This window comes from Ischnura elegans, chromosome 8 (assembly GCF_921293095.1).
Source record: "Ischnura elegans chromosome 8, ioIscEleg1.1, whole genome shotgun sequence".
Lineage (NCBI taxonomy): Eukaryota > Metazoa > Arthropoda > Insecta > Odonata > Coenagrionidae > Ischnura > Ischnura elegans.
This window is the reverse complement of record NC_060253.1, coordinates 28,761,052-28,784,179: the sequence shown is the minus strand read 5'-3', so window position 1 is coordinate 28,784,179 and position 23,128 is coordinate 28,761,052. Positions and strand designations below refer to the sequence as shown.

Here is a 23,128-nt window from a genome sequence, read left to right as displayed (position 1 = left end):
TCTAAACCTTCTATATATGTGTCTACGATTTTTCATGTGCTCTCATGGCTGCCTTTCCACGAATTATATAAAAATAGAATGTGCGATACATTTTCACATAACTAGCGTGGTTTCAGGATGATAAATGACGCAATGTCACCAGAGAGTTAAGTTCCACAAATTAGAAATTCTGTTTAACATTTAATGCTAATCAACACAAATCCACTTGAAATCAACCTGGATTCCACGTGGGTCCAACCACTCAATATCCACCACCACCAAATATCCACCACTCAACGTGGATTCCACCACCCATTTCTCACTGGGGAGCCTCAATCATTTAATTGCATATTGATAACTTTCATATAAAAAAAGAGAGAATATTTCATACAGTTATTGTTGTATCTTGTTTTTAATCTAAAGTATAAGAAGACCACTTGCTTATCAGACCCTTGTGCCCCTCCAGGAAAAAAATCCTGGATCTGCCCTGGTGGATGTTACAATAGGATTTCTAGGTAATGTTGTCAAAATATCCATCATGAAAAAGTGATGTGCTTTGGATAAACATATCAAAACCTCATTTAGATTTCCGATGGATATTGTCTGATGTTTGGGTAATGTATGAAGTCTTCTCGGGATTTCTGTTGGTTTGATTTGTAGTAAATCACCAACATTTTAATGGAAGACTTATCCTTTGTCAACATATCAATGTTTTTTCATTATCATTAGTCAACACCTAAGATTGGTTTGATGCAGCTCTCCATTCCTCTCTTCTATCTGCGACATATTTCTTCTCTTTAACATTCTTTATAACCTATCCTATGTAACTCATTCGGGGCCGTCCCTTGCCCTTCTTTCATTCCACCTTTCCTTCTACAATTGTTTTTACCAGGCCATCATGTCTCAGAATGTGGCCAACTAAGTTGTTCCATCTTTGGCTTAGTGTTTTTTCTGCTTAGTCTTTTCTCCCACTCTTCTTAGCACTTCCTCATCACTTACAAGGTCAACTCTTCATCATTTTTCAGTAGCACCGCATTTCCAATGCTTCCACTCTTTACTTCTCCGCTGCTGTCAACGTCCAAGCCTCACTTCTATAGAGAAACATGCTGCATGCCTAGCATCTTATGAATTGTTTCCTCACTTCTATGCTTGTATTTTCAGCCCTAAAAAGGTTCTTCTTTTCATGGAGAGCGCTCTTTGCCTGCACTATTCTACTGACTATTTCTTTCTTGCTTCATTCATCGTTGGTAATTCGGCTTTCAAGGTTGGAAAACTCTTTCATCTCTTCAGGCTTATGCTTCCCTAGATTAATGTTTGTGTTTGCCTCCTCTCTTTTGCTGCATACTAATATCTTAGTCTTCTTTTTGTTGATTTTCAGCTGATACATATCTGGCCATTGTCTTCTCCATGTTCGATCAAAATTATCCTTTCATCCTCATGGTAACGGACGAGTCATCCATTGAAACATTTGTGAGAGACAAAAGTTTAAACCAGGGGAAATCTCAAGAAGAGCAGGCAAATTCACCAGGATAGAATAACTTCATATCGTAATGTACACTCACTTTCACTTTTCAGTCCACAAAACTGGTGCAGCCATCTCCATAATTTTCTTAAGTCGACCTTCTCTTATTGCTTACACATTCCTTGTCTACTCAGGATCAATATGATAATAATTGGGTGGTGCAAATGGTGCAACTTGTTTATTTTACCCTTTCTAAGAGCCTCGAGCACAATTTCAGAGGTAGGAAGGCCCCGTGAAACCTCCACAGCTAAGCAATTCCAATACAAGAAAGCGGAGAAGAATTAAAGTTTTTTTTTTTCGAAGAGTAACCCATCGCACGAGGAAGATAGAGGAACAGCCAAGTTGTCTGGTAAACCTATACAGAACATTTTATGTATTATTATTAAAGTATTCTATCGTTTAAGGTAGGTTCCCATGGAGTACTAAAGAATCATTCTGGGAGCCTCCCTTTCCTTCCTGCACTGCCCTCTTCAATTCACTGTAAGGTCTACTCCCCTTCAAGCTACCTAAAAATCCTATTCTCTTCCTTTCCCTCCCTCATTTACATAACATTCTACCCTCTAACGCCATTTTCAACATCCCCTCCCCTCTAAGTACTCCTCCCATCCATACCCTCTATCTTATGGAGGGTATCTCATCTAAAAGCTGCCTCTCCTCACCCACCATGTCCAGCACGTCGTCGTTCCTCCTCTTCTGTGTCCATTTCATCTTTTCTGTTCTTCTCCATACCCACGTCTCGAATGCCTCTAATCTTTTCTTGTCCTCTTTTATTAGTGTCCATGTTTCTTCATCGTAGAGAGCTACACTCCAAATCAAATTCTTCACTAACCTTTTCTTTAAACTCTTACAAAACGATCCTCTCAGAAGCGCCTTCCTGTTCATGAATGCCTCATTTGCCAATGCTATTCTCTTCCTGATGCCCTTTATACTGTACATATCTGTTTCTTTCTAACGTGCTGTCTAAATATGTAGTGGAATTGCTCTACTTGCTCAAGGTTTTCCCCACCTACTTGTATCTCAAGTTAAAATAGTCAAATTTTTGATAAAATTTGCGGGTTATGACCCCTCCTGAATCCACCACTGCAGTCCAACTCCTCTGTCACCTGTATCTACTTATCCATTATTCCTCCCTTGAGACCCCCATACTGCCTTTTATCTACCCTCCTCTCCCTTTCCCCCTCATCCCCATGATGATAACAATTCTGCAAAGTGGCGCAGTGACACGTTGGAGTGTTCTGCAAGGCTGCTCCTGCAATAGAATCACATTTACTATCACCACTTACAATATGAATGGGGAAAGGGTCTCTGTAGAAATTCGCTGGGGCCACAGGCATTATTCAAACTCAGGACGCCCTCTTTGTTACCGTGGACAAACAGGTTGGCCCCAGTTGTAATAACTCAAAAGCACTATGGTATGAGGAGCATGGTGAGGTCAAGTGGGTAGGGTCCTTATCAAAGGGTCCCAGGTTCAATTCCTGGGTGAGCCCTTAAGGTGGTTTCACATCGCTAAATTTACATCAAATTCTGTTCAAAACTTGTCAAACAAGCTTTCTTGAATGTATATGACTTCATGATTGAAGTCATCTTGTCTTGAATGCTCTTGAGTCCCTCTGTTTCCAACAATGTTCTCTCGTCTTGAATTGCTCTAATTTCTATTGAATCTTGAATAGTGTTGAAGTATTTTCACCAATCAGTGAAGGTTTTCTAGCCTTCCCAGCACTGCCTTGGAGATGAGATGAGCAGTGGCATCATGGGCACTAGGGAGAGAGATACCGTAGAGGCCCTGATAAAATTTTACGAGGTGCAAAGTTCATGTTTGGCGCCTGGCTCCTGAGACAGACTCGCTCACATTAAAAAATTATTTGGATGCTAAGCTTATGTCTTCTGTAGAAGTGGAACCTCTTAATGCTAAAGGTCCGTATGCATCATTCAAAATATCTGTTGATCTCAAACTTGCAAATAAACTGTATGATCTAAGTTTATGGCCAGAGAATACAGGGATTCAGGAATTTAAATTTGGTAAAAATCATTCGATCAATAAGCACACAGGTGCTGAAAACGATGTCACTGTTACTGATGTCCAAAAATCCTGACTAGTGCGTCATGTTAAAGTCTTATCCTTGAATGTTCAATGTATAAGAAACAAATATGAAACCTTAGAGTTATTTTTGAAAGAGCAAGATGCTGATATTGTATGTGTAGTAGAGCATTGGTTGGTGTGTGACGAAGTGCAAAGTGCTGGCATTGACGGCTATTTTATTGCTGCCTCTTACTGTCGAGTGAACATGAAATGTGGTGGTGTGTTGGTGTATATTAAAAATGGATTAAATGCCTCCATTTCTAAAATTGCTTTGGACCTGTGTTGTGACATGGATTTTGAGTGCTGTGTATTGGACCTGGTGATTGAAAAGTATCATTTATTTGTTGTTGGAGTCTATAGATCACCTTCTGGAAATTTTTCTTTATTTTTAGAGAATTTGGGTATGCTCTTGGAGAAATGCTTTCATAAACTAAATTATATCATTATTTGTGGAGATTTCAATGTTAATTTTGATCAGGTCAACAATATGACTACTTGCTTGTGGGACCTTTTCTCAGTTCATGATATTAAGCAAACTATATTTGTCCCCACTAGAGAAACAGTTCAGTCTGCCTCTATTATAGATAATATATTCTGCAATCTACAATTCTGTATAGGTCAAGCCATTGAGTCCCATCTTTCTGATCATAAGGCCATAGTTACAACCATAGAAGTACCAATATCCTCACTCTCGTCTACCAAATCATTCTTCTCTAAAAAAAGAATTTTCACCTTGGAAAACATTGAAGATTTCTGCAATAATCTGCAACTTACTACTTGGGATCCTGTATATAGTGCAAAATCAGTGAATGATAAATTTAATAATTTCCTGGATATTTTCCTTACGCTCTTCAATGGTTGCTTTCCTCTTGTAAAAGCTAGTTCAAATAGACCGCAAAATAAAACCTGGGTTACTCCTGAAGTACAGTGAAACCTCGATATAACGACACCCCACGGTGCACTAATAATCACTCGCTATAGCGAATTGTCGCTTTACCGGAGGTGGAGCAAATAATAGCCAATATACCTGCTGCGAACAGATATACAGGAACAGGAGTGGTGCGGCGACAGATAAACATCTATCCGATAAACGTAAGCATAAATCCAGAAGAAAGGCGATGTTTTTTTGCATCACTAAATTTCCTTACTCAAATAACGACCAACTATTCAAACAATTTATAAGCGCCGCACTGAATAAAAATCATACAAAGCATTGTTTTGTCATCATTATATTTATCAAACGACAGTTTACCACATAAATTTGAGACTGAGCACTCCATTAACTTCATTTCTAACAGATCGCTAGCAATTACAGAGGTTAAGGAGTCTTCATGAAAGTCTTCCGGCGGTGAAACCCTCGCTATGGCGAGAGCCAACACCGAAAGGGTCTCGTAAAAACGAATTTTTTAACACGCTTATTATAGGGTCAATCGACGGTGCATCGGCTATCTCTCGTAATAGCGGGGGTGTCGCTATAGCCCGTACTCGCTTTAACGAGGTTCCACTGTAATACAAAACTCACAAATTCTAAAAGCTCTGTGGTCAGCTTACAAAGCTACCAATGACAATGATGTTAAGGAACAATATATTGCTTTCAAAAAGTACTACTCAAGTTTAATCACCACTACTAAAAGGACTTGTAATATCAATTCCATCTATTCTTCTGATAATAAATCAAAAACAGCTTGGAATATAATAAATAACACCTCTGGAAAATTGAGAAAGAATAAATCACCCAAAGAAATCTTACACAATGATATTCTTGTTTCAGACCCAGACATGATTGCAGTTAATTTCAATACGCATTTTCTCAATCCCTTGAAAACATCATCCATGTTACAAGTCAATACAGATAATTGTCCTCAAAATAACTCTGTTCTAAATAACATGTACCTTTACCCTACTAATGAGAAAGAAATAGAATCAATCATTAATAAAATTAATACAAAACACTCAGCAGGGTGGGATGGGGTTCCCTGCTCCCTCCTAAAGGGTAATTGCATAAGATATCTTCTTACTCCTATCACTCATTTGGTCAATGCCTCTCTCTCCTCGGGTATTTTCCCTGACAAAATAAAAATGGCAGTTGTAACTCCTCTACACAAAAAGGGTGATATTCAATCAATTGAAAACTATCGACCCATATCAAAACTTTCAGTTTTCTCTAAAATATTAGAAAGTGTCATTTCAAAAAGAATAATGTCATTCCTGATAAAAAACAACATCTTATCCAAATCTCAGTTTGGTTTCATAGGTGGTCTTTCGGCAGAATTTGCCATTTATAAATTTATTGACTCTGTTCTTGAAGGTCTTGATCATCACCTCAATACCGTTGGTATTTTTTATGATTTGTCTAAGGCTTTTGATTCTGTTGACCATGAGACTCTCTTGAGGAAAATCCATATATATGGTATGAGAGGAATTGCAAACAATCTAATCAGGTCATTTCTTGAAAAAAGAACCCAGGCAGTAACCATTATAACCGATAACATGGTTAAACATACCTCACCTCACCAGGAGATATTGAGGGGTGTTCCTCAAGGCTCCATTCTTGGGCCCCTGCTTTTTTTGTTATATATCAATGATCTACCCTCACAATTAAAAGGAAATATTTTTATGTATGCTGATGATACAAATCATCTACTGAAACATGATGGCAATATTGTTGCTCCCACTCAAAATGCTGTCATCAAAATGGAAACATGGTGTTCATCTAACAAAGTGGCTATAAATAAATCCAAGTCTTCCTTTATATTTTTCCATCCTACTAAAAAAAAAATGGATTACAGCCCTTATATTAAATTTTCGGATTGTACTGTTAAGCGGGTTACTGATACCAAATTTCTAGGCATCTCCATCAATGAAAATCTAAACTGGGATACCCATATAAATTGCATTTCATCCTCGGTGGCTTCAGGCTGCTACTTAATTAGACGGGTGATTCAGCTCACAAATACAGAAACAGCTAAATCAATTTACTATGCACATATTTATAGTAGATTAAAATATGGTATTTTAGCCTGGGGTCACTCCCCTAAGTCCTTTTTAAACTACAAAAATGGTCGGTAAGAATATTATGGAAAGCTAAAAAACAAGCTAGCTGCCGTAATCTTTTCAAAAGGTTACAGATCCTTCCCCTTCCTTGTATATATATTTATTATGCTGTGATGTTAATTAGAGAATTTAAACAAAAGTTGTGCCTTACCTTGAATAACGATATTCATGATTATCATACAAGAAGTAGAAATGAGCTCGCAGTGAGGCAACAAAATCTTTCTCTCTTTAGTAGAGGGCCTATCAATATGAGTATTAAAATTTATAATAAATTACCTAAATCAATCAAAGACGAAATCAGACCTGGCCTTTTCAAAGCAAAATTAAAAAATTATCTTTTAGATCATTGCTACTATTCAATTGATGAATTCTTTGAGGATGCCTCGCAACTAATGTAACATATGTATATATATATATATTGTGAGTTACTTTGTATTTTTGATTTGATTTTTATGTTTTCCTGACGGGTCCTATATATGTATATTCATATCTTTTCTGTGACCAATAAAATATTATTATTATTATCCATTATTCCTCCCTTGAGACCCCCATACTGCCTTTTATCTACCCTCCTCTCCCTTTCCCCCTCATCCCCATGATGATAACAATTCTGCAAAGTGGCGCAGTGACACGTTGGAGTGTTCTGCAAGGCTGCTCCTGCAATAGAATCACATTTACTATCACCACTTACAATATGAATGGGGAAAGGGTCTCTGTAGAAATTCGCTGGGGCCACAGGCATTATTCAAACTCAGGACGCCCTCTTTGTTACCGTGGACAAACAGGTTGGCCCCAGTTGTAATAACTCAAAAGCACTATGGTATGAGGAGCATGGTGAGGTCAAGTGGGTAGGGTCCTTATCAAAGGGTCCCAGGTTCAATTCCTGGGTGAGCCCTTAAGGTGGTTTCACATCGCTAAATTTACATCAAATTCTGTTCAAAACTTGTCAAACAAGCTTTCTTGAATGTATATGACTTCATGATTGAAGTCATCTTGTCTTGAATGCTCTTGAGTCCCTCTGTTTCCAACAATGTTCTCTCGTCTTGAATTGCTCTAATTTCTATTGAATCTTGAATAGTGTTGAAGTATTTTCACCAATCAGTGAAGGTTTTCTAGCCTTCCCAGCACTGCCTTGGAGATGAGATGAGCAGTGGCATCATGGGCACTAGGGAGAGAGATACCGTAGAGGCCCTGATAAAATTTTACGAGGTGCAAAGTTGTTTGTATTAAGTGAGCTCCCCAGACTACCACATGGAGCAAAAGAGATGTTGGGCACTACAAGAAGTTGCTAAAAAATTTGTTTCATGGTAGTAAAATAATGATTATTTATATTATCATTATTACCTATTTCAGTGAGGCTGTAAGATATCGATATCTTTGTCGATCATGTTGACTATTGTTATTCAAATCAATTCATGCTTTCTACAGCAGTGTGAAAGGCAAATCAACTCGATTCAAAGCATGTTGAACAATCACACTTGACTGATCTTGAATCTCATTTTAGCATTCAGGACGACTTGTTCCAGCTTCTTTGTTCAAGAGATTTCAAATAGTGCAAAAGATGTTTAAGAGACACCATCAAACAAAATATGTGAAGTGGAAGGTGGCCTAAATAAAGGAACTAGCCTCCTGACCTTATAAGTGTGGAATTCACGTGCCTGTGGCTTAGGTCAAGGTAGGCTTTAACCTTAACAGTCCTTACCAATCTTCGGGTGGAAGTACAGTGTGACATAGAAAACTCTTAGCCCAATGATTTGCCAAACTGGCAATCAATGCTGCCATTAAAGTTAGGCAACTTGAGTTTACACAATGGTTTGTATGGTATTATTAGGTAGGATTATGCATGTTATTATTTGTGTAGGGAGGCAGCTGCACCTAATTGACCATAAGCTCTTGGTTACTCTGGTAGAGGAGATTGTCGTCACAATGTTGCATGACATTTTAAAATTCTTGTTGGAGCAATTTTGCATCAACCTGCAATTATGGTATCATAGTGCAATAGGGTGGCTTACTTTTATTTTTTATAGCCTAAATCGAAATATTTATACTCCTGGAGTAAGCATTTTGCACTTTTAGATTTTTAAGTGACGATATCAATTTTTCATGATTAAATGAAAAGTGAAAATTTTCAAGCACGCGAAAACACAATGTCTAGGTATGAATGCCGGGAAAAGCCCATGTGACGTCATTCTGGTTCCCCCTGCCGCAAAGTGAGGTGACCTTGGGGCAAGGACATGTGCACCGCTAGGCGCAGGCTGCTGATGCAGGCTGCTAGCAGGTAGCGCTTGGCTTAATTGTGGATTATTAATACCGTATCAAACGAAGGAAGCTTTCTGACCATAGCCAGTTTTAATAGGTGATTATTAAGACATGTTTCCCTGAGCTCTGTGCCTCATGCATGCATTGGTAATCTCAGACGATGTAAAACTTCTATCTACTGATATAGAAACTAGATCCCTGTGACGTCACGTGGAGTGGCATCACATCGGTGCCAATCTGGCCTTTTTCAAATGCGGTTAAAATTCACCATTGCCATTCGCCTAAACTGGGATTTCTAAAACCAAATAATTTGTATATTATTAATACACTAATTGTGGGTAACGAATCGCAATCAATGCCTGTTGTTTTCTTTGATGAAGGAAACTACCCTATTGGTGATTGTCTTTTGGGTTCATTCCGCATTGACTCATATTTTGAAGATGATAGTTTCGGGTGCGTTCCAGCTCCCGTTTTTGGGTCCAAGTGATCTGCAGAGCTGCAATACTTTATATAAAAGGCTAGGCAGGCGGCCATTGATTTGAATTCCATTGTTGGAAAAGCCATTTGAATGATGAGGCTAAAGGATAGCCGTCCTCCTTATTAAAGTTCTTTTGATGACTCGCTATTTCTATCGCCTCCCTTATCAGCTGAGGGAAATATTTATTATCCCTGGTGATGAGTTTTGATTCTTTGAATAGTATGACGTGCCCAGGTTCCGACCATGCATGCTCTGCAACCACGGAAAGAAGAAAATTTTTCTTTTCGGTTGCCTTGAGGTGTTCATTTATTCTGTATTTCTGGGATCTAAATGTTTGCCTGATATATGACAGACCACAGGAACACGCTACTTGATACACTCCTTCATAAATATCGGGTGGATGACAATCTTTTTCATTCAGAAGGAGGTCAGAGGTCTTCTTCAAACTTTTAAATCTCGTCAGAACGTCATGTTTGGCGAGAACTCTAGCGATTCTCTCCGAAGTTCCAGCCATTTATGGCAAGAGAGCATGTGCCTTTGCCTTTTGTTGGTTTTCCCTTGAAGTGTCCGAGGCCACATCTCGTTTCTCTTCTTCCTTACGTGCGATTTTCCGAATTAGTTCCCGATCGTATCCATTCTCTTTGAGTGTGTTTTTTTTTCTTGAAACTGTCGTCCGCAAAATATGAGTCAATGCGATTGCTATGCAATGAACCCGAAAGACAATCACCAATCAACTCACCGCGGAAGCCTCTGTAATAATCATAGTGCAATATTTGTTCAATGCACATGCATAGGCGGATCTGAGGAGGGGTCTGGGGGGGGGGCATGGGCCCCCCCCAGACCCTTAAAAAAATAAGCAAGATTTTTCATACAGTCCCGTTATCATTCCATTTGTTTTGTATTACAGGGTATCCTTGTGCTCCCCCCCAGAACAAAATCCTGGATCCAGCATTGCTTGTGTCTCCCCCCAGAAAGAAATCCTGGTTCCGCCCATCTCCACATGCAACATTGATGCCAAAACTTTTCCCTAAAATGCCCACTTCCTCTAATTCACCCACCCTTTTCTTTCTCTCTTCTCTCTGAGAAAATCAAGTCTGATATGGGACAAAGACAGCCTCTTTGGGGCATGGAAAGTCTCTTTAGTTTGGATGATAAACATTTTTCTATGCTTAATTATAAGCTTTACCTTTCATCAACCAGTACTCTCACTAATCAATCTATTCAGGCAGAACTGCCAGATAGTTCTGATGTGACTCACCAAAGATAATTAATGAGAAGCAGTAAAGTTAGTACAATACACCAATGGATGAGGTTCGCCATAAAAAAATATTTGACTTAGGCGGGATTCGAACCCGGACCTCCCAGTTGCCGGTCAGGCGTGAATATTTTTTCATGGCAAACTTCATCCTTTGGTGTATTTAACTTTGCACCCGTGCGCATGACTGTGTACAAAGTCACTTGTTCCTGCAGTGCTTTGAAATTCGTCATCGCAGAGCAGCGACAAAATAAGGATTTTCATCCCAACTGTGGTTTAGTAAGCATGACCCTCGCCACATGTGCCACAGTGTGGACTTGTGACGTCAACATCTTGTTCGGTAAAACCCATCCCGAAGTTCGCTTTGAGAAATAGGCTTGGTAGTGGAACTGGTTAACACGCCTGACCAGCAATCGGGAGATCCGAGTTCGAATCCCGGCTAAGTCAAATATTTTTTCATGGTGAACGTCATGCTTTGGTGTATTTAATTTTGCACCTGTGCACGTGACTGCATACAAAGTCACTTGTTCCTGCAGTGCTTTGAAAGTTTGTACAGTTGAGGACCTCAAATCCGGAATCCAGAAACCCGGAAAACCAGAAAATTCCTCTGCGTTGTGTTTCAACTTGTCACCTTGTGGCACCACTCTCTGAGCCTTGTTCTGCGACGAGTAGGAAGTTAGCAGACACTATGAACATATGCTAACAAACTAGGTAGGGACACGTAGGGATCTCAAATATCAAGCACAAGGGCATGAATGCATTTATAAATTAATTAATTAACAAAATATTGAGGCATATGCACAGATTTACTGTCCGACTAAGGAAGGTATCGATAGATATCACAACACCTGCTAGCGAGTGCTATCAACGAAAGCTATTGAGTATGAAGAAAAAGATGTATTTATTGCTCATTCTCATCCAGTATTAAGCACGTATAGTTTATGCTACAGAAGCTACAGACGTGATTTGATATACATTACATTGAAATTCTCCAAAAAAAAGTATACCACTTTTTCCACATGCTGAAGACCAAAAATCCAGAAAAATCAGGTATCCAGTAACCCTTTAGTCCCAAGCTTGCCGGATTTGAGGCCCTCAACTGTCCCTTGCGCAGCTTCAAATCAAAGACTGCTCACACTACAGCCAATCAGACACAATAGATACCATACTGGAGAGAGATGGCATACTTCAGCTTTGAGGGCAGTGCTTGAGTTGGGCACATGGGCGTACCCAGGATCATAACTGGGGGGGGAGCAAGCCATGTTCTAGGGCGGGCAAGCCATGGGATATATGAGATTATTTACTTGAAAAACTATTTTTATTTTAGTTACATATCTTATACTATAAGGACTATAATAACTTATACCCATGAATAATGATATAACTTATATACTTTATATCATTTTTCATGGGTTTAAAGAAAATTTGTTGAATACTTTCATTTAAATTCAGTACTGATTTAGCTTAAAGACTTTGTGATTTTTGCTTCTGGGGGGGGGGGGGGGGGGCAGCTGCCTCCACCTGCCCCTCACTGGGTACGCCCATATGGTTGGGCATGTCAACAGTGATGGAAGAACTAACACGGAGGAGACCCCCAAAGAATTTTATTCACCTTAACATTACTTCCTCCTTATATCGTTTTCTTCCTCCTTGTGTCGTATAACAGCATTTGAAAGTACGTTCACCTAAATTTTCCACTGTGATTCCTGGAGCTTAGTACATGATTGGGTAGTGCTTGGCTCACTGTGGAAGGTTTGACTTGTAGTATTGTGACTCCTTCTAAGTTCATAATGAACCCTTTCCAAAAGAACACTCCTCAAAATTCAGTCCCATTTTTGTAGAAAAATTAAATAGCTACCAACAATTTGATCAATGGGTTTTTCTCTTTTATAGGAAAATCCTCCAAAATCGTTGGCACATTAATGGCTGAGCCAGGTTTTGCTAGAATCCCATGACCTCCTTGGTTTTACTTTTGGCCTTGGGGTAAGCGTTTCCTACCTTCCCGCTCCCACCCCTGTCCTCCCTTCTTGAGAGCTCGACGGATAGAGCCCATTAGGCTAGGTGCCGTCTCTCAAAGGTTACCTGCAGAAGCATAGTTACTGGATATTATCTACCATTACTTTAATTTGACTTCAGTAATGGTTTCAATATATTTTGTACTATCTTCAGGGAAAAAATGTGTTGCATATTGCAGTGAAATGAAATTTAATTACATATTTAAGGGATACGAGCGTGATGCGCCCACTCCCAGCGGGCTTCCCCCGCTCTTTTCAATGCAGGTCCACAGAGGAATAGGCGCATTTCTAATTTTAAAATGTAGAAAAAAAAGGCAGGGTCTTATGTACAAATTTAATTGTAATGTTCATGTACAAATTGAGGTCAGAGGACCTATTTAAACACATCATTGGAAGTAATTACACTATCCTCTATTAAACGCACATGATGACTCATACTTACGTATCAACAGGAGACTTGAATGTGGCATCAGCCGCATTTTGATATAAGTTATTTAAAGAATGTGAGATATTGTTGCACATGAACAAATGTATCAGTTTGTGCGCCGTTAACGTCAGGAATATTTACGGTTTTTTTTTGCTTTTTTTTAATTATTTAAAAACCAATTTTAGGAAATAATAGCAATATTTAGGAAGTAAGATATGCTGTCTCATGTTCTCTGATAAATTCTGTGCATTTTGGTACCTCATTTGTAGAGTTTGGTTGCGTATAAGTTGAGAAAAAGGTATCTATACAGTAGAAATAATATAGAAGATTGTCAGAAACTTCTAAATTACTATGTACTATGTTATAATTCGACCACATTAAGCCCGTTAGAAAATTGCCAGTATCTTTGGTTTTCCTGGATATCACACAATTACTAGCACCACTTCTTTTTACAGAGCGCGACCTGGGTTTCAATGAATTATCATCATCTTTAGGTGCAAATTAAGATTTGTTTATCTTATTATTGCTACCTAGTTACTCGATGAATTTTAAAACAGATGCCAGAATAGGGGGAAAGGATAGGTAATGATATTCATTTATAAGAGTACTGTCCTGACTTTCAATAATTTTTAAAATTTCTAACTGCTCCCAAGAGTCAAATTTGCAGCGGTCATTGTGGTGGAAAACTATGAATCAACTCTCCGAGATGTCTCACTATGGTCTCGAATGTCTCGAATATTGCGTGTGTCTTGGAGATGTAATCGTGAGACATTCAGGAATTTAAAAAAATATATTTAAACGCCATCTATGCCTTCCATATATATTTTTCGGCGCAAATCTGCAGTTTTGATTATTAAAATTACGACATTTAATATGGGTTTCTTATTTTCAAAAGGTCATCCATCACAAAATTTGTAGCTAAAAATGATCGAGAAAAGTAGGCCATAGCTGTGTAATTCGCATTTAATTATTTTTTTGCCTAAATTTAAAGCATACCATAGTACAAAGTCCCATGTGACACCTCAGAAACCATTTTTTTTGGACGTAGCGACATCTCAGAGAAGTCTGAGAGATGTCTCTGAAGCTCTCAGAATGTCTCTGAGACATAAGATGTGATATTCGAGCAGTGCTGTAGCCAGGGGGGGGGGGGGTCCGGAGGGGCCGGACCCCCCCGAAATATAAAAGCACAGTTAATTTTCTCCGTGAAAGATAAAAAATATTGGAAAAATCGTGAATTTACAAAATATTTTTTAACAAATGATGTTTTTTCGATTATGAAAAGCCGAGTCTCTAGCGGCTCCCAGCCTAATTCGCATAATATCTGGGTAACGTTGTCTGTGCGCCCGCAGCTGTTTTTGACAAACCGCGCAGCCTTCGTTTGTGTTTCATTCAGTTTACGGATTTTGTCTTTCTCTAGTGGATCCAATGCGCTCGCTACATATTCAAGGTGCGATCAGACAAGTGCGAAATAGCACCTTTCTTTTAATTTCTCATTCAAAAATCTTCCCACAATACGCTTCTTGAAGAGTAAAAATGCCACTATGCAATGTGGCTCGTAGAACAGGAGATATGAGGTAACCAAAACATGAGTGGCATAAAATGGTGGTTGCTCGAGAAAATAAAATCATGTTGATGTCACCAGTTATAGGAAAAAAGCAAATAATAATAAATGGAGCAATTGAGCGCAAACTGTTAGCATGGACAGGTTTATTGAACTGCAGTTTATACTAAATTGGCATGATTACAATAGGGTGGTTTCCTATTATTTTTTTATTGCCTAAATCAAAAGATTATTACTCCTGGAGTATGTATTTCACGCTTTTAGATTTTTATATGGCGATATCTATTTTATGCGATTAAATGAAAAGTGAAAATTTTCAAGCGCGCGAAAACGTGACGGCTAAGTATGAATGCCGGGAAAAACTCCGCATGACGTCGTTCTGGTTCCCGCTGCCGCAAGTGAGGTGACCTTGGGGTGAGGCTCTGAGTGCTGATATGACGCAGGATGCTAGCAGGTAGCTGAGTACCATGCTAGCAGGTAGCGCTTGGCTTAAATAAGGATTATTAATACCTTATCAAACGAAGAAAACTTTCCGACCTTAGCCAGTTTTAATAGGTGATTATTAAGACATGTTTCCCTGAGCTCTGTGCCTCATGCATGCATTGGTAACCTCAGACGATGTAAAACTCCTATCCTCTCGTGTAGAAACTAGGTCCCTGTGACGTCACGTGGAATGGCATTGCATTGGCGCCAATCTGGCCTTTTTCAAATGAGGATAAAATTGACCCTTGCCATTCGTCTAAACCGGTATTTCTAAAACCAAATAATTTGTGTATTATGAATACACTAATGGTGGGTAACGAATCACAATCAATGCCTTTCGTTCTCTTTGATGAAAGAAACTACCCTATTCATTAAGATTAATGATGTCCTTGGTGATCGAAGCCAGACTGGCACTCTAACCTCATCACTAGGGTGGTGGAGATTCTTCTCGAGGCCGCTGGAAGATCAATAAGAAACTGCTTCTGGTTCGATACTATGTTGTTTGCATGCTGGTCCACCATACCTATCGTTAGTGCCTGGTCAGTGTCAATGGGTTTTGTTGATAGGGGAGAGGAAGTACCAAGAGAGAAAAACAGAGTGATCCTAACGTTATCAAATGAGTGTAGCTGCCCTTGTTTACAAAAAAAAATGATGAGTCATGGGTGGTCACAGAAATTTTGGGCCCTCTGCCGAGAATATAGACTTCATTTTATAAAGGGTCTAGCCGGTTAAGATGGTGAAAAGTGCCCCCAGATTTTTGAAAAATAAAAAATATACTCTTGAAGTGCTTCAAAAATTATGTGTTTCTCCAAAGTTTCAGGACCTAACAATGGAAATTAACCCCAAAAAAAATTGAAACACGATTTTTCGTTTCTTAACCATATCTCCAGTTTTTAATTTTGTGAAATCTTTTTCTTTATTTTAAAATGTATATACTATTACGTTCTACCATCCTGATGTTTTTCAAAAATTTTTGGCAGAAAACTAATTTTTTGCATAAGTTTGAAATTTTCAAAATTAAATTAAAAATTTTAGGAAACAATAGACACGCCGAAAAAAAGATATGTTATTACCACTACTTTAAAGTAGAATCCTAATTTTTTTCAGATTTTTAAAATTGGTGGAACACTATCAAAAACACGAATAACTGCTGTGCACCATTTGCATCTATGTATTCCAGGAGGATATTTCATTTGATTGTTGAGAGAAACGATTGTTGATCAGTTAGTAATATTATTGATTAAGAATAAAGATTTACATAAACAATGGCTATCTCACTTTGATTAATCATAATTAATGGTTATAGCCATACTGTCAAGCTTTAAGTTCGTCTTCATGCTTCGAGAAATACAACCTCTGCCGAAAATGATTTTTTTCATATTAACACCAAAGTCACATGGCGTGAAACTTACCCTCAACACACCCTCACTTTGTGATGCACAAAGGTTAAGAAAACACTTAGCTGTTTCACAAAATATAATATATTGCGACCGGTTTCGATACAGCGTATCATCATCTGGCAATTACAAGTATCAGTACACAGAATTTATACCCTTGAAGGCGTTAGAGGGGTGGTAGAGTGGAGGTGGAGAAAGGGGGGGAAACTTCGGAGTATAAGTGAAGGCTGCCTTCTACAGTAGAAATACACTGGGCAAACTGTTGGGCAGTGCCAAGGACAAAATTAGTGCCGGAGAACACAGCGGAGTATATAAACTCCGTTGCAATGACTGCAATTCCTGTTACATAGGAAAAACTGGACGGAATTTCAACATCCGGGCCAAGGAACATCGTTCATGTTTTATTAACAACAAAGAAACCTCACACTTTGCCAAACACCTCTTGGATTCCGACCACACAAGCGATTTCGAACCGATAATCCTACATAAAGAAAACAACGGCCCAAGGCTTGACGCACTCGAGCAGTTGGAAATTTTAGTGGGCCAAACCTCACCCAACATAACATTAGTTAACGAGCAGTTGTATTCTCACCATTCACCACTTTTCAATGTTTTTTCTGAGAAACCATTACGGATGACACTCACCACTCCATAACACCCCTCCCGGTATTTCGTCATCATACACCAACCCTCGGCTACACCGTGCAGTGACCCATCAGCGACGTACTTCCCAAACCTACCTTCCCTTCCCTTACCCCCTCCACCAAATAATACACCGCAATTCAAGACACCACTTCTCTCACAAACTATCAGCAATACATTGTATGCTTCACAGATTATGATTGATCCCATTGTCGAATTACAACAGGATGAAGGAGCTAAACACAATCAAACTAATTGCATCCAATAATGGATACTCCGAAGTTTCCCCCCCTTTCTCCACCTCCACTCTACCACCCCTCTAACGCCTTCAAGGGTATAAATTCTGTGTACTGATACTTGTAATTGCCAGATGATGATACGCTGTATCGAAACCGGTCGCAATATATTATATTTTGTGAAACAGCTAAGTGTTTTCTTAACCTTTGTGCATCATGAAGGAGTTTCACCATGTTACGCCAACCACCATCGCATTTCACATACACCCTCACTTGCTTAATCCACTTCCACTCAGCCTCAAGGATAAATTGAACTGCATATAGTGCAAATGTGTTGGGGTGGTATCACAGAAAATATAGGTAAGAATACCTTACAATATGTCCTACAAATCACTGCTCTATCTTTTGTTCTGAGGAAATAGAAATTATGACCATTACCTGTCTTGTAGGCGCACATCATTATGGTACTTGTCCCACTTGGCTTGCAAATGTGTTTCATTGCGTAGCGCAACAGCATCTTGTCGCATTCCCCAAGAACCCTCTCGTCTATCTGATGCTGCCACCCATATATTGCGGTTACGTTCTGACCATTCAGGCCTTGCCTGATGCAGTTCCACCACTTTCTTGGAGCGTACCAGTGACATTTTTGTTGTGTTTCCTGCAATGGAAAATATTCAGTGAATACATGGCCAACAGTGTTTATGTGGGTTGAGATTAGCATAAAATTTATAATAGTATTGTCCATCAATTTTACATGATTGCCTGTTGTAAGAGAGTTGGAAAAATAAAGAAACTCAAAAGTTTCAGTTTTTCAACCCATCGCCTACTTTTCAAGATATCTTGGTAAATAGTTTATGGCCTTAACCCTTTCGTGCCGAATGCCGTACCTGTGCGGCGAGGATTTTCTTCCCTAGACAAGGAATGCTGCACCTGTGCGGCGTGAATTTTCCAACCCTAACCAGTGAATTAGTAACTTTCAATCAAAAAACTTTTTTTCGACCTGTGCCTGTGCGGCCACAATAGACCATGGCGGACACAGTAGACCTGCGGATGCGGTCGCCCCTCGAGATCCGCCTTAGCGCGAGCCCAGTCCCTTGTTCGGCCACTCAGGTCGACACTTTCCTATCCACTCCACGCTGTCAACTACTGTTATTTGCAGAGTTTTTACCAAAAAAATATTTGTTGCTTACTTTTGAAATCCAATGCTAGAAATTAATTCATCTTTTTTTGCTGACCACATGGAAATTTCAAACGAAATTCTAATGTTAAAATCAACGGAGTTATCGAACAACTAGTAAACATACTGAATATACTAAATCCGTCTATATCAACGTTAGAACTACGTTTAAAATTTCTGCATGCTCAGAAATAAACATAAAATTCATGTTGAATGTAAAAAAATCGATGCGAACAACAAATGTTTGTATATATTAAACATTGATATTTCAGCCAGTTGATCACGGACTCTCGCTGTGAAGGGGCTTTTAATCCTTCGAGGGTCTGGGGCAGAGGCCTCGGAAAGGGATCGGCACACGGCTGAGTTGGGTCCAAAAATGCTTAGGGAGGGAACCACTGCCTTCTGTCAATGCGAGGAAGCTTCGTACAGGGAAGTGACGAAAATTTTCAAGACACTCGTAATGAGGAAGAATTTCCCTCAATGAAGGTCCGGTGCAAAAGGGTTAACCCTTATGCACATAAGTTGATGACATCATGAAATACATGTTGAGCATGACACCGCTTTTTGGCTACCAACAACTGGGGTGAATGTTTAAAATTTTGGATGTACATAATTATATAAAATATGATCAAACAAATATGCTTGAATTCTACTTTCTGATATAAAATATATTTTTTCTCCTCAGTAAAGATAGAGTACAGCACATTTAGTCAGTTCTAAAATTTTTATTTCCTGTATTTTGTATGTCTTTTTTTAATTGGGACCATCTTCCCCCGTCTTGCTGGGACTTAGTCTCCTACTTTGAACTACGTTTAGTTTTTGGGTAGGGAAACTGTTAGGTCAAGTGAATGAGAGTGGAAGGATACCAAGAGCTTCAAATATTGGCCTGTGGGAAGTTATCGTTTACAAAAGGTGAGTCAAAGTCACCACATATGTCATGAGAATTGCACCTTCACACAATCTTCAAAATATTTTATTTGATGACTATGAAGAAATCATGGTCTGCTTTATGCATGTATTCCCTTAAAGCCAATGGAAAGTGTTAACTGTTTCATGCTATTCTTTCTGAGATACTCTCTTACTTTGCCAGTAGTGTAACTAGAAATATGCTTTGAGGGGGGGGAGGAGGGATGAGATGGCCTGGGGTGTGGCGACCCCCTCCCTCCCCAGGCATCAGGCAGGGGGTCCGGGGAAAAAAATGGCATGCCTGGAAATACATTTTACATCATTTTGGCAATAAAAATTTAACTTTAAGTAGATGCAGTTACTATATTTGTGGATTTCTCCATTTTCTGGGTTATCGCAGCGTTTCGTGGTCAGAGGTGACGACAATTTCTCTCAGCAGTTGCTGAGCATGCTTGGAGCGAGCCTGGGCATAATATAATATTTGACGAAGCGAAAATCATCGCAAAAGAAAAGAGGTATTACCCCAGGCTGATAAGGGAGGCAATAGAGGTCATCAAAACGCCCAAGAATTTCAATAGAGAAGAGGGATACAACATAGCCAATTCCAGGAAGAGAGTGTTTAAAAATCCAACCAATCACGGCACAGCAGCAAGGGTAACTGGCCAACAACAGCACGGCCGCAAGGAAGGAGCTATGTAGCTCTCCCTCCTTGCGCGTATAAAACACCGAAAGCACCACTTTGACCTGAAGATGCCTGGTGGAATCCTGGCAAAACTGTCATCACCTCTGACCACGAAACACGGCGATAACCCGTAAAAAAAGGAGAAATCCACAAATTCTGTACACCACGGAAAACTCCGAGACAGCAGTTACTATATGTCAAAATTAGACAATGGTTTTAAATTTTTAAAAAAATATCTCTGAGGCTTTCGGGGGAGGTTTCTATCACCTCATCCCCCCCATAGCTGAAGGATACTACTCCCTCATGTTTTTTCCTGCTTACAGAAATATTTTTACACACAAATTTTCCACATATGCTTGTTTATCTTGTTTGACATTTCATTAATAATGTATATTGTATATTTTCGTATTGTAAAAGTTTATTTACCATTTTAAATATGTTTGCATTGATGCTAATAGAGGCGTTAGGTGGAAGAGGGAACTTATTAGTCTCAACCTCGCCTGAATAAAGGCATATATTATAGCTATGCCACTGTCTGCTGCAATAGAAAGTTTGTAGGTTATATAAACGACTCTAAAACTTAATCAACCATGATATGTAGTTTGAAGTGTAAATAGTGAAAAACTCAAACTAATTATCCATTTCTTAAGAACTTGACATTGGTATTACCAGACTGCATACCATTACCAGAATGCATGGCGATTAGCTAAATTAGTAACCTCATTATGGAGATGTAATCACAAATATCTTTTTCTGACTAGTGAATCTAATTCTCCCCAGTTGATGTTACTTATGGCGTTGAGCATGATTCGTTGTTGTGTAAATTCTTGTGAATCATTTCTTACGTCAGTGAAAGTTTCTACTGGAAAATGAGTGGAACCTTAAATGGCATCACCAACTTATGAAAAGTGTGTCATATCTGTCTTACATGTTTTTATTTTAAACTTATGAGAGAATCATTCTAAGAGTTAATGACAGTAGGTTGTGCATTGTGTCACAAGTAACATGACCAAACAACATTTGTATGGTCCATTGGTTTTTGTTCACTGACTCAGGTTTTTAAAAACTGTCAATTTCATAGTAGAATTACATATTTATTTTTAATTGATTTTACAGAAAATGGAACATAAATCAAGACTGCCAATTTTAAATCCACTTATAGTAAATGAAAATTATACAAATAAGGTAATTACAATTACAAATCAAACTAACAAAACAAAAACAACAAACCAATGGCAGTGGCCATCAAGGGCGCAGCTAAGAATCAAGGCTAGGAGGGGTTTTAGGCGCAACTAATACTGGGGTGTCTGGGGGTATGGCATTACCGCCAGGTAAATGGGAGGTGTGGGGGCCCTCTCCAGAAAAAATTTAGGATTATTAGTGAGTTTTACGGCTTTCTGAGATATATTTTATATCCTTGCAGTTTTCTTTATGTAATATTCACACAATTAAGTAAAATGGATTGAACTTAAAAATTTCTCTTGAGCTCTGAGGGGGTTTTATCCCCTAAAACCTCCCCATCGCTGTGCCACTGTTAGCCATAACCTTAGTATTTTGCTAGTTCCTATATAATCATTTTGTGTTCAATGAGATGATGCCAAGTGAGCAAAATTTTTCATTGATAACAAAAACAGATCAATGTCAGTAGGGAGAGAATTATCAGGAAGGAAAGTCGGTAGAATAGAGAGCACTTAATTACTGATAGCCTGGATATTGGCATGTGGAATAAGGAGGTCGAACAGGAGTGGCAGGAAGGTAGGTAGTCTAATATTGAAGAAGAGAACACTACCAGGACTATCAAAGTGGACATTTTAGATAATATTTATATTTGATAGTGGTGTGAGACAGGAAAAAAAGAGTGGACCTCAGCGGCTTTGTGGTACGTAATACCAGTAGTACCCCTCTGTGATAATGCATCTGAGGTATAATATGCATAGACAAGAGGCTTTTATATATTTATCAATTATTTTTAAATATTCGATGTCAAGCTGGTGAAATAAATGCTGCTATGAGAGAGCCACTATTGAGATAAACATCTTTTCAATGTTTCCATGTTATTATTTAATAGGTTTTATGTTGTCGATTTCATTATTGATTACTCCTTACTGTTGGACTACTGCTTAAATAAGTGAATTAGGATAGTACACCTTTCCTATCTCAGTAAATATAAATGATGACTGTGATTATTAAGAAATCAGTAATGTGCAGTTAGAGTATTGATTTTTAAACAGAAAATCAGAGTGCCATTTATTTTAGAAACAGAAAATATATCGATGCAGGCAGAAATTATTTGCTACATTGAGAATATGTATTTTTATTTATTATTATTTAATTATTTCATGAATTAAGTAAAACTGGTATTGTAAACTTAGATAATTTGCAGTACCTACTATGTATATGATTAGCTGTTATTCCTTTCTAATGGAAATCAATTTTTCCTTTTGAGTTGTTGAATAATTAAAATAAAATTACTATCCCCTCTCATAAACTTAAAGGGAGACCAACACCTACCCACTGAAGTCAGTATTTAGTATATTAAACATTTAAGACACTATGATTTAACCCTTACCTTGATAACTGAGGTGAAATAGATGTAATCAATAGCAGACAGCTGGAGTGTGTGTTTTGGGGTAGTTGTTCATCCTGAAATGCTTGTGGTCGCTATGGCAACCATAAGCTTGGTTGTGAACACTGGGTATGAGGAACTATTGATTGATGCTATAATCAATTACAATTGTGGCAAATTGTATTCATTTTATTTCAGCATAAAATATTATGAATGAATAAATCATGAATAATATGCTTATTTTGTCATCCAAGACACTATAAGCCTGCCTGTGTGAAATAAATTATTTTTTGATGATGAAACCTCATGATTAGCCTCATGGCTGTACAGGCATTGTTATAATTACTTTTAAACCCAATATAAAGCATTAATAATTTGAGGTCTTTCAATTCATTATTTTTGCACTTAT

The 23,128-nt window shown here is 38.5% G+C and overlaps 1 protein-coding gene and 1 non-coding gene across 2 annotated transcripts in view; one reads left to right on the top strand and one right to left on the bottom strand.

Moving 5' to 3' along the window:
• Nucleotides 1-22,826, bottom strand: part of LOC124163990 (tektin-B1) — a 268,288-nt gene extending 245,462 nt beyond the window's left edge. The window contains exons 1-2 of the mRNA XM_046541137.1: nucleotides 22,723-22,826; nucleotides 17,827-18,046 (exon numbers count right to left, since the gene is read on the bottom strand). Coding sequence (XP_046397093.1) covers nucleotides 17,827-18,032 — 206 coding nt within the window. The 5' untranslated portion in view covers nucleotides 18,033-18,046; nucleotides 22,723-22,826. The remainder of the gene's footprint in view (nucleotides 1-17,826; nucleotides 18,047-22,722) is intronic.
• Nucleotides 11,002-11,074, top strand: Trnaa-agc. Its single transcript has one exon. It is a non-coding gene; the product is annotated as a tRNA-Ala (tRNA).
• Nucleotides 22,827-23,128: the final 302 nt, after the last annotated feature.